General features: G+C 36.5%; 1 protein-coding gene across 2 annotated transcripts; it reads left to right on the top strand.

Annotated features, from left to right (window-relative positions):
* Positions 1 to 201: 201 nt before the first annotated feature.
* Positions 202 to 4455, top strand: LOC117417419 (doublesex- and mab-3-related transcription factor A2-like). 2 transcript variants are annotated; one of them, XM_059035084.1, is made up of 3 exons: positions 202 to 612; positions 1044 to 1545; positions 2430 to 4455. In XM_059035084.1, exons 2-3 carry the CDS (start codon positions 1089 to 1091, stop codon positions 3308 to 3310), a joined length of 1338 nt encoding a protein of 445 aa, XP_058891067.1. In that variant the 5' UTR covers positions 202 to 612; positions 1044 to 1088; the 3' UTR covers positions 3311 to 4455. The 2 variants fall into 2 exon arrangements, with proteins under 2 accessions (XP_058891067.1, XP_033885454.2); XM_034029563.3 differs by having other exon boundaries at positions 202 to 1545.
* The last annotated feature ends 8432 nt before the right edge of the window (positions 4456 to 12887 follow it).

The raw sequence follows: 12887 nt of genomic DNA, 5'->3' as shown, positions 1-12887 counted from the left end.
TTGAGTTTAATAAGACGGCACTGTTTTGTTAACGAGCCTTTTGTTAATGCAAATTATATATATATATATATATATATATATATATATATATATATATATATATATATATATATATATATATATATATATGGTTGTACATAGGAAGTTGTCACAAAAAAATCAATGTGTATTATGTTTTCTATAATATTCGCGCTGCAAGACCTCCTTTAGATTTTAAACACTTGTTATTTGAGAAAGGCTCAGGTGGACACAGTTGAAAGAAATCGACAAGCCAATCAGATTGAACCTTCTCCCTTTGGCCAATGAAAGCAGCCACATTGTTGTCAAACTTGTCTAATGAAAACGTATAGAGCAACAATAGAGAGGGGAAGAAAAAGAGAGCGATTGAAGATCTGTATCCAGTGTCAAAATCACCTCGAGACTTCGTTAGTGGCAATTTCTGAAGCTTTGGGGAGGCGAGCCCGACTGATTCGGTTTATTACAAGCATCTTCTAAGACCCAAAGCTCCGTACAGCAACCCGTGGACTCTAATCTTTGCTTTTTTGGCGCAAGGGAAAGGAACAGCAAAGTGTTCTTTTAAAAGTGACGCGCTGTATTTATCTTACCGAACAAGTGAGTTTGTATTTGTTTTATTTGTTGTATTTTTTATTTTATTTTTGGGTTTTTAAAATCGTGTTTTAAAAAGTTGAATAGGTAGGGTTCTTTTTATCCTTAGAATCAAACCATATCGAGTTATTTCTTGGTTTACTCGACTTTCTGGAGTTGTGGAACTTTGTACATTTAGAAGGAAAGAAAGTAGCAGGTTTAGGGTTGTGTTGTGGTGGAGAATCAGTTTGAGAGGTAGTTTTTCAGTGCTGTTACATAGATTTGTATATATAGAAAGGCATTTGTTATAAACGAGCTAATGTAAAAGTATTGATCTGTCAAATAGGGCGGTGTAAGGACGACTTGTCATTCCGGCCTGAGCAATTATTGGGCAGCTAAATGTATCTGTGAAGTTTTAATTAGTAATTTGTTTTCAATTTTTGCGCCTGATTAAACAGAGCTTGAAAGAGAGCAATATTAACTTTAGAAAGATAGTAAGGGACATGGAACTGAGGGCAGAGATTCCTACATCACAACCCAGCTCCCACGTACACCCCGGCGCAGGAGACGGCGCCGCGAACTCCATTCCCGTTTCGATGGCCAGTACCTTCTTGAGGGGCCCCCCGCTCATCTTACGGACGACGGAGAAGTACCCCCGGACACCCAAGTGCGCCCGCTGCAGGAACCACGGGGTGGTGTCTGCACTCAAGGGCCACAAGCGCTACTGCCGCTGGAAAGACTGCATGTGCGCCAAGTGCACGCTGATCGCCGAGCGGCAGCGAGTGATGGCAGCGCAGGTAGCGCTCCGGAGACAGCAGGCGCAGGAAGAGAACGAAGCCCGAGAGCTGCAGCTTCTCTACGGGACTGCTGAAGGACTCGCCCTGGCCGCCGCCAACGGAATCATCCCGCCCCGGCAAAATTATGAAGTTTTTGGGTCTGTCTGCAATGACGCGAACTCTGGTAAGCCCTTTTTGGTTAGCTTTAGGTATTATGCGATATGTATTTATCATACATATTTGTTTGTCCCACAGGTTAGTTGTATTGGGAATAAAGGATGGACATAAACTAATGTTGCTGTTATAATAGTGAAAACATGCTTTATAAGCTACACGTATAATGTTGGGATATCAAACAGGAGCAATGCTAAAAATGTTATCTGAATGTTATCTTTTGCTGTACTGTATGATCGCAGTGTTTTTAGATAATTATGTTGTATTATTTGATTCATAGTATGCGGACCTTGCATTGTGTCAAATAAATATAATTGTACTTCACTCCACATTTTAATAACAAGTGAAGCATCATAGTGTAATATTACTTCGGTATTTACATGTAATACCACTTCAAACAGTAGGTCTGTTCTTCAAAACAAAATTCGTTTAACAATATTATTACATTATTTTTGGATTGACTAGATTAGTTACTCAAATTAATTCTTAAATACCATATTCTGTGGTTTTCATTGACGTCACAATATATCACAAGCACATGCACATCGGTATGATAACTATGTACCGTTTATTTGGTTCTCTATAAAATAATCAGTATGCATTTAAGAAATAAGTACATTTGATCCCTTTATTTTAAACACATTACAATAGCAGGCAACTTCTGTAAGCACGATGGTGGTCATTTTCAATTATACATTTAAACATATTTATTGAGAGTGTTTATAACATAGCAGGCCTATATATGTACAGTACACTATATCTCTATATTTGGTGTTAACCTTTTTCAATCCAGGTGTGGTTTTAGAAAACGCAAAATGATTGTTTATTTCTGCGTGTAACTGACATGACAACAGATACGCATTCCAAATGCTTATGGTTTTTTTTTTATTTCAGAATCAAAACTGCATAAATTTGAGTTTTTTCCGAAGAACCTGATGTCAAGGTCAGTGACCCCTCAGCAGAGCCAGGGGAAGTCAATCTCTACGGACACCGAGTCGGTGACCGGAAGCGTCCCCGGCACCTCATCCCCCGAAGTGCGTCATGGATCTGGCTCAGAGAACGGAGACGGGGAGTCTTTCATCAGTTCTCCTGTCTCTAAAGCCGTGAAAGATGGCGAAGACACCCCAGGCTCAATTAGCCCACTGGGCTCCGACTCGGGCTCAGAAACGGACAAGGATGAACAAGAGCCTTTGCCACCATCCGCATCGTCGAAGCAGATGAACGCCATAGACATTCTAACTAGAGTTTTCCCCACTCACAAGAGAAGTGTTCTAGAACTGGTACTGCAGGGATGCGGTAAGGACGTGGTCCAAGCAATCGAGCAGATCCTCAACAACAGCGGGCAGACAAAGGCGCCCGAAAATGCTTGGACAGCAGAACGGACCCTTCAGAGTGTCCAGCCACCCTCAGCCTCGACCCCGAGGCCAGTTCTACCAGGAGCCATGGCGCCTGCTATAGGCACTCTGAGCAGCAGGTCAGCCTTTTCACCTCTGCAGCCCAATGGCCCCCACTTTGGTGCAGACCCAACCGCATACCCACTCAGCACCCACTTGGGACTTAACCCACTACGCCTGGCTTACTCTGCGCACAGCAGGGGGCTTGCCTTCATGACACCTTATTCAACCGCTGGGCTCATGCCAACTTTGGGCTTTCGGCCACCCATGGACTACGCCTTCAGTGACCTCATAAGGGACAGGACCAACTTGCACAAGGACCAGGGTTACACCACTGGTCTTTATGGGCCGATGGTGAACAGTAACCCCGACAAGTCATGAACCGCACATTCTGAACTCCATCCGTTTCCAAATCTATCAAGAAGAGGTCATTCAAATATCACACAACAAGAACCCCTTTATATATAAAATAGACATTGGAGCCCATGTTGTGTACTTGCTTGTTTTCATAACCTCGCCCATGTCAATTTCAGCGTACTGTATGTTTTTTTTCTGTGTATGATTATTGTCTTCCTCAGCAGTAGAGGACTTGATTGAATAAGGAATACATAATTAATTGCCAAAAAAGCCCCAACGCTGGACTTTCTGCCAGTGGCGTCTTTCCGTGAACATTTGATGAAAGATCTGAATAGTTTTATTGAAGCTGGACCTTGGTATTATATGATATAACAAGGTAACATGATCTTGCTTGGTTCTGGATTTTACTATTGTCTGCTCTTTCTATTCAAGCATAGGCTTTCATGGCGAAAGTGCCATACACATCTTGATTGTACAAGCGTGCTAAGGTGCAGTTGCTTTTTTTCTTGTTTTGTAAAAGCTGTTGTCACTATCCTTGATATACATCCAAAATTCTGGATTCTTTTTCTTTTGTTGGTTGAGTCTATAAAATATACAGAAACACTCAAAATAATGAAAATAAAATAAATATTTCTAAGTTATTAATGTAATATGCAGATGGAATACCTATGAGAGTAAAATGGGTAACCTACAATGCACCTCTCTATAAGGTGCTACAGGTTAAACTATTGTAATTTAGACAATTGTGGTGTTGTTTTTTTCTTTTAAATGAACATGGAAAATATGTATATACCAAGTCTAGAGAATTAGATTATATTTGTAAGTGTAATTTGCCCGAATTCTACAACAGCGGCACTCGGTTCCATGTTTGGTGAAACTGCCCTTTTCGTGTGACGCAAGACTGTTTCTTTCCGAATAAATGTCGCCAGCTTTGTGTACAGTCACAGTATGTGTTGCATTTCTTAGAAATAAATGTTATTTTCTACAAACAAAGTGTATGCTTTCTAAGTGGACTTAGTTCAAAAACACATTTTCTAAATCAAGGGAGAAGAAATGTCAACTGTACACTGTATACTGATATATTAAACATGTATTATGCAAGATTGACTCCACTGTTCAGTCTACTTACTCGATGTTGCAAAGTTTCCAATGACGGAGCTTAGCTCTGGGCTAAGTGCTTTGCGATACGGTCCATCATCGTGGCACCGGGCGTGTTCAGAAAGGGTAGTATATAGATGCAATACACAAATACTCGTGTTTTTAGCTTTCGCAAATGTTGCATAGAGTGTATTCTTATTTTACACATGCAAATATAAAATTTTTATTTGTACAGGTTCTTTTGAATGACCCTTTGTACTTAAGAAATCCCTTTTTCATACTTTCCTGAAAAACTACACAGTACGTGCAATCATTAGGAATACTTCTCATTTGAGGTGTGTGTGTGTGTGTGTGTGTGTATATATATATATATATATATATATATATATATATATGAAATGCTTTTGATATACGGTATGTTGAATATATTCTCAACATAAAGTTATATATATTATATACATGTATACACATTCCTTATAACAAACATAAATATAGGCTATACTGACTTATATTGCATATCCGTATACATATTATATGCCATTAAAAAATACATGTTCATATTATTGTTAAAATTATTATTAACATTCATACAATATTATTATTATTACTATTAGAATTATATATATATATATATATATATATATATATATATATATATATATATATATATATATATATCCTTCTTTTATAAATATTTTAAACATGTATAAACATCTGCAATTTAATATTCTAATACAGACGAAGAACAATAAAACAATTAGAATGTTTTAAAAAACTTACGCTTTAGAGATGCCGGTATATGGTTATGACCTACACAATTTATGTCAGCTTGCTTAAAATTTATAATAAACAAATACGTTTCTCCCGTTTCAAAGAGAATGTGATCCTGATATTACAGCAACATCCCATATTAATAATACTTATGCCATTTTCTTTGTTAAAGTAGGCTATAAAACCGTTAATCTTTCAAAATAACCAAGAAACACCTCAGAAGTGAGCCTATATATATATATATATATATATATATATATATATATAATATATATATATATATATATAATATATATATATATATATATATATATATATATATATATATATATATATATATATATATATATATAACCGCCTCAAGAATTAAATCACGTGACACGCTTATTCATATGAAGTTTTATGAGATTAATTTCGTCTTTTGTTTTCTTTCTCTCTCTGTTTTCTGTTGGTTTCTTGTTTTTTTTATTTTCTTAAGTGCGTTTCATCGTTTGGTTTCGCTGGACGTATCATAAGTGTGTTGGAACAGCTAGAGTGTTTGTTTAACCAAATTCTGTTCAAATGTATCTGGAAGATTAGGCTGTTATAAATTCAGAGAAATTTCAACAAATGCACACCAATACGAGTTACACTCCGTCATAACCATATAGGCCGATATATTTATTTATACAAAAAATGTTGATGAATCTAGCCAATACAGCCTATAAATGACTACTTTTAATTGACTGTTATACACTCAAATTCGCATAGGACTATTGGGTATTTAGGGCCCTGTTAAAACATAAAATAAAAATGCACACGTATTTTTACAGGTAAATGTAACTTAATATTGAATTAATAAAACTGTATTTGCACATTAATTCTATTCCGTTTTATTAAAGGTAGGTCTACATATTTTTTAAGTAGGCTATGTTACACCAAGATTGAACAACTTTTACCGTAATTAATAATAATAATAATAATAATAATAATAATAATAATAATAATAATAATGAAAACCTCATATCGATATTAAAGTAAATTTACAGTAGCCTACACATTTTATTTTTTTTTTTTATTTTTTTTATTATTATTATTATTATTATTATTATTATTATTTATTTCTTAGCAGACGCCCTTATCCAGGGCGACTTACAATCGCAAGCAAATACAAATACATTCAAGTGTTACAATATAAGTCATACAATAAGAACAGGAAATACAATAATTCTCAAGTGTGACAAACCACAATTCAATAATACAGCAGATAATAGTGAAAGTTACATCAGGATATGATTAAGTAGTGATAGTTACATCAGGATATGATTAAGTACAAAATACTACAGATTAAACACTTGGGAGATTACAATATTCTGAGGTACAGGATTAAATGCAGTAAAATAGGGGGCAGATAAGAGCAAAATAAAGCATATTTAACAGTTTACCCACTTTTTTGTAGAAAGTCTAAAATTTTTGAATTTTTAAAAACTTCCACTAACAGGTGTGTATTCCAAACCAACTTTCCATTCTGAGAATTGGGACTTTTAAATATAAACACATTTTAGCCCAAACACTGAGATTTGTATTCAGATTTTGTTGTATTGAAAATGCTACTATTTACAAAATAAAATAAAATCACCATGCTTTAGTACGACGTGTAGTCATTTTAAAATGAGTCTGTTTCTTAAATACTTCTCTGATTAATGGTTGAAATAGCGCTTTACATTTGTCTGGTTTACAGTAACGCCGCAGGTTGGTTTAGCTCCAAGATATGGCCCTGGCGACAATGAACAAGTTCACAGTATTTTTCGAATTAAGATTGTAATGATCCTAAAGTTGGTTGCCAGGGAGACATAATCCTGCCACCCCTTTGGCTGGCACAGCTGGTCGGTTTACTTTCTTCCATCAAATATAACTGTGTAAACACGAGGCTCAGATTGACAGTGCGCCTTCGGCTATAGTTCATTTAACGGAGGAAATTTAACACCAGTACGTGTTATTGCGCCTCCAGAGTACAACAGATCAACTAGATTGCTGGTAACAATAGCGATACCTTCCTTTTTCACTATTTACTTTTATAAGTTATCCTCCCAGATGTCATAATAAGATACACCTAACTAAGCAATGGCGCTCTGTACAGGGGCTTTGTCCTATTTATAAGCAATTTGGCTAAATTTTACAAGTTGAACTTATTATTTTCTCCTTGTATAGCCTGCAGTGTCAGTGAAACTTAATATGACTACAATACAAAGATTTAATAAAAGAAGACTTTAATGGTGAGCTAATTTGATTGGGTTGACTAATTCCTCTTTAATTGGAAAATACCTCACTGTTCTACCTCAATGAGGGAGGTAGAGATAGGTCTTCATATCTTCAAACGGACAGAAGGTCGCCTTTCTGTCTAGCAGGTCATTTTTGAGATCTTTCAAGGCTGCTTCACTCCGTTTATTTTACAGCATTGCTGCATGGCTAGCTTGTACCGAAAGCATTTTGATTAATTTTTCGGCTCAGTAAAGACTTTGTGCAAATCTGTTATACCACTCATGAGGCAAAATGACCAGGAGTTATGTTTATGTTATCTCATGAAGAGTTAGCTGAATCTTTATTTATTTATTTATTTATTTATTACATTCTGCAATGCAAATTCATTCTGTATTGTACATTGGGCGCTATACATGTATTTGTAACACGTTGGTGTCAATTGAGCACTATCCTGCTAATATTAATGCGTATCATTTAAAATGAATTCCGTATGTCCTGATTTTTCGTGACATATCCTCTAGTCCCCCTTTCAGCGTGTCTTTACCAATCGGGGTTACATTTTTACACAACAATACAGCAAAGAACAAAAACAAACGACGAAGCCCTCTTGAAATACCATGATTTGTATTTGTGAGGTGGTTGGAGTTTATGTTAACTGGGGAGCTCTCAATTAAAAAACTGGAGCCTGTTTCTATATCCCGAATGTGTAAGTGGAAATACGAAAGGTCTTACGACAAGTTATCACCTCCAATTATGAACACTTATCACGCGTTTCTACATTCCATACGAATCGAATTTGCTTTTGAATTGAAATACGAAAGATAGCCTCGGATGCCTCGCTCATTCTATACGTGAAACTGAATGGGCAAAATGGTGAGAATATACTGTAAAATGCATCGTATAGCAAATTGCTTAATTATATTTTCATTATTATAATTGCACTTAATAGTAACAAAACCATTTGAACAATTTGATTGGCGTTTTGCATATAAATCATTTATAATTCGCATAGTAGAATTTTGCCAAATGTACAGTAAAGGTCGATTACTTGAGTAGCGTGTTTCTTATTATAGATAAACCACAGATGGAATGAAAACCTTCCTTGATTGACTGTAATTCCCGTACAGTGGGCCAAGTAATGTAGTCGGAAGCGTGATTTGTCAGAGCAGTAGTAACGTAATGGAACGACATATTGATGCATTGCTCAGTGCCAACGTATCGCCCAATACATTCTGGAAGGAACCGCTGGCAAGAAAACGTACCAACACTTGCATTTCTGTAGACAGGGCATGATGTCGCTTTGTTTGTCTTCTGCAGCTCAAGCGAGGTAAAAAGTTCCTGGATATCCTCACTGTTTAAACGGTACTTTGCAATTATTTCCTCATTAGGTAGCTTGTCAAAGATTTTAGGAATCTGTCTGTTACTGTAATTTATCTGCGATGGTGTTCCAAGTCTGTCATTCTCTCGCTCTGTGTCGGAGTACAGCATTCATCAGACGCAATTTGGTTAGCAACCATACGCAAGAAACGCGATAAAACTAGGTGAGACTGACCTTTCGTATTTACATGATTACCAATTTGGTGGTGACAAATTACAAATGGTTTTATGAACGAGTGGTATGTGTTTTGGTGTATGGACACACTTTTTTCGAAGTTGCAGCTTACGATATCGTATCTGCCAGATCGTAAGGGTTAGATCGTTAGGGCAGCAGTGTGGAGTAGTGGCTCTGGACTCTTGACCGGAGGGTCGTGGGTTCAATCCCATATGGGGGACACTGCTGCTGTACCCTTGAGCAAGGTACTTTACCTAGATTGCTCCAGTAAAAACCCAATTAAATGAGTAATTGTATGTAAAAATAATGTGATATCTTGTAACAATTGTAAGTCACCCTGGATAAGGGCTTCTGCTAAAAAATAAATAATAATAAAATACGCATTCGTATATGCATATAGAAACAGGCCCCTGAAATAAGATTGTGTTTTTACTGAAGAACTTCAGCATATTTTTTTTACAGTTACATTGAAATTAATAAGCACACTAAAAAACACAGCCGGACTTATATGCATTGTTAGTCATTGTAGAGTAGTTTATGTATGACTTCAGCGGTGGCGGTGTTAAGACGAGACTCTATATAAATCTATTGATTGGGGAAACCAACACATTCTGAGCTACAGATAAATACAAGTGCCCACTAGCGTGAATAATCAAACCGCCATTTAACTTTGCGTCACAGGTGCATTCTTGACACGTTAATCCCACAAATACGGTTTGATCTGTTTTCTTTTTCTTTTTTTTGCACAGCAGAGCTATGTGTAGACAAATGTCATGAGGTCAGCTTCAGAAGTGGAAGGACTAATTGCGGAATATGTAGTGAGCTGACACAAGAAGTCTGAACTAACTGCGGAATATGAAGTGAGCTGACACAAGAAGTCTGCAGGAGGCGTGTGTTGCAGTTTAAGGTCATGCACTTCATTAAGACACCCACGTGACTCTGTACTGTATCTATAGGTTAGTCTTACTGTGAAGAACCGCTGATATAGGCTACTACATTAAAAAAGTCATGGTTCTTTACAGAAACAAGCGAAATCCGTTTTCCAGAGAAAGACAGGAGAAACCATAAAGTCTCAAGTAGAAACAACACGTATAGGCCTAGTATTCATAGCTGCTTCTTCTTCTTCTTCTTCTTCTTCTTCTTCTTCTTCTTCTTCTTCTTCTTCTTCTTCTTCTTCTTCTTCTTCTTCTACTACTTCTCAGTAATAGTAGTCATATTTAAATGACCATTATGTGGACTAAATCAATTTAGGGACGGTCATCTAACTAATTTCAAAGAAAAAAACGTAAAAGGGCTGTCAATTAAATATCTGTTTGCAAAAGTGCACCAAAAAAGACGGTACAGAGCACGCCATTTATTATTATTATTATTTGTTTATGTAGCAGACGCCTTTATCCAAGGCGACTTACAGAGACTAGGGTGTGTGAACTATGCATCAGCTGCAGAGTCACTTACAATTACGTCTCACCTGAAAGACGGAGCACAAGGAGGTTAAGTGACTTGCTCAGGGTCACACAATGAGTCTGTGGCTGAGGTGGGATTTAAACCGGGGACCTCCCGGTTACAAGCCCCTTTCTTTAACCACTGGACCACACAGCCTCCTATAAAGCCCACTTGAGCTGTTTATTATTATTATTATTATTATTATTATTATTATTATTATTATTATTATTATTATTATTATTATTCACCTTTTAAAAAATGCAACAGTGTAAACGGAGGTGTATTTCTTTGTAAATGGGCCTGTTTACAATTATTATTATTGTTATTATTATATTTCAATGTAAAGCTTTATTTTATTATATTTTCAGAACACAGCTCTCTAACACATCGGCCTAACCATACCCCACCTAATACAATACGAATATCTTTCCTGAAACTGGTATCACTGAATTCTGGGCACTCGGCCAACAGATTGATTAAAACATAATGTAAATCTCATTGAAATGTACCTTGTCAGATAAACTGTTGCAAAAGAGGTCAATACCAGACAGACAATGACGATAAACAGAGAACTGTGCTTTATACCGTATTTATTGTGCATTGTTTCCATGTAGACCTAATTCTAAGTTAAAGTGTACGTGGTTACAATACTTGTATAGTTTCTATTGCAAAAATAATGATATTGAATGATTAAGACGGTTACCAGTGGTTTACTGCGGTATACACGAATACAGGCACCGTGAAGTGTAGGAAAAAAAACTAAAAAGGTACAGTAAAGAATATTCAATTCCATGGTAAACTTTATGATCAATAAAAAATAAAACTTCGATCATGTGAAATGATTAAACTGAAAATGAAGCGGGTTTTTTTTCTTGATTGGGGGCCAATTGTCTTTTCAGTGTAAGGGCTGATGCTTTTTATTGCATAGAGCTTGAATACTTCTGTAGACCACATTTATAGCCTCCTCTCTCTCTCTCTCTCTACATGATTTATAGTTTAAAATAACGAACATTTTAAAACATTGAAACGCATGGTTTTGTTTGATATTATTATTGGAAGACACATTTTACACAAGTTAACTAAAAATCTTATATATGTATTTTAATATGCTTATTTTGTTATGCTTACCTGTATGTAAACGGCCTGTATATCAATGTGAACAACAGTATGTTCCAAAATGAAGTGTCTATCTCACGGAGTTAAGCGCCCTCTTGTGGGAATTGTTGTAAGTGTCACCCTAATACAAGTTGTTTTTAGGTGTAATGGCGTGTGAGGGATCTATCTGCCTACTCTACACTTACAGCTTCTGTTTCTTTAGTTGTTGAGTTGCGAACGTGTTTTAAATAGCACGATGACAGTTACACAGTCTTTAGTTATCCATTTTAAGATGCACAATCAACCATGATCCAAGTTGGTTTTACTCTTCAAGGCTAAAACGTAATCACTTTTTGGACTTCGAACTAAAAATCACTGCCATCTATACTGGAAAGTGTCAGTGACCTGTCCTCAAGCGTCGTTTACATAGCGTGAAATAGTAGGTGTTATTTTTTGCATTACGTTTTGGGTCTACAAGTACTACAGAATTATCTAAAACGCGAACAAGCAACAGAGGATTTGAATGTACATCACATGTAGAACTTTAATATTGTCGAATTATTGAATTCCCTCACCTGTAGCAGCTGCTCATCTGATTGGTCGTTGTCTTCATGGCTTAGGGGCGAGTAGCCTACAATGAACCAATCAGAAGGCTTCCTAATCAGCTGAGGACGACATTCAAACCAATCAGCCATAGCCTCCCTGAAACCAGGGTCCTGCAATGGCTTCAGTAATAAAGCAGTTAGAAACTTTGCTGAAATTGAGTTCATTTTTGTGTTGCATTGTCATGAACTCTGCAGTTGAGGTGCAGAGACCCAGAGGTATCGCTTTATCAAGAGAGTCTAGCGTTTAACCATGTGTGTGCGAGAATAAATAAAGACAACGTTAAATTAAATTATAAAATAAACCGAGCGACATTGCCCTTCAGAACCATTTTTTGTTAATGTTATTTATAAATATTTACAAAATGTAAAATTAGTGTAATAATAATGATACTACTACTTCTGCTGAGGAACCTTCTGCTGAAGTTCTGGCTGTTCCACCTGGAACATCAGGTGCTGTTTGACAGCTGATGTAGCCCCCTACTGGTCATTAAGTAGGACTACTACTACTAATAGTATTTTCCATCGCATAAAGTAATACTGTATTGCTAACCACAGTCTAATCATCAGTCAGTGTGCTAACCTAAGCGTGCCAGCTCTTACTTTTAGTCTGACAAATTAGGAACACAAAAGGTCAGTTTCTTCGAGCAAAGAATGCCACAGTTGAAAGACACGACATTAAAGACATTTAAAAATAATAGATATTTCAGCTAAAGCCCTTAGTGTCACTTTTCTGACTGGGTTTTCAAACCTTGACATGTTATACTCTATCTCGTTTCAGATCGGCAGCTTTATGACG

Source organism: Acipenser ruthenus, chromosome 12, assembly GCF_902713425.1.
Source record: "Acipenser ruthenus chromosome 12, fAciRut3.2 maternal haplotype, whole genome shotgun sequence".
NCBI lineage: Eukaryota > Metazoa > Chordata > Actinopteri > Acipenseriformes > Acipenseridae > Acipenser > Acipenser ruthenus.
Note: the sequence above shows the minus strand (reverse complement) of the source record. Positions and strands in the feature narration are given on the sequence as shown.

Excerpts from the sequence above, each read along its gene's own strand:
- LOC117417419 (XM_059035084.1), top strand. The coding sequence starts at position 1,089 with ATGGAACTGAGGGCAGAGATTCCTACATCACAACCCAGCTCCCACGTA. Across the intron at positions 1,546-2,429 it reads CTGCAATGACGCGAACTCTG|AATCAAAACTGCATAAATTT; the intron begins GTAAGCCCTTTT and ends TTTTTATTTCAG.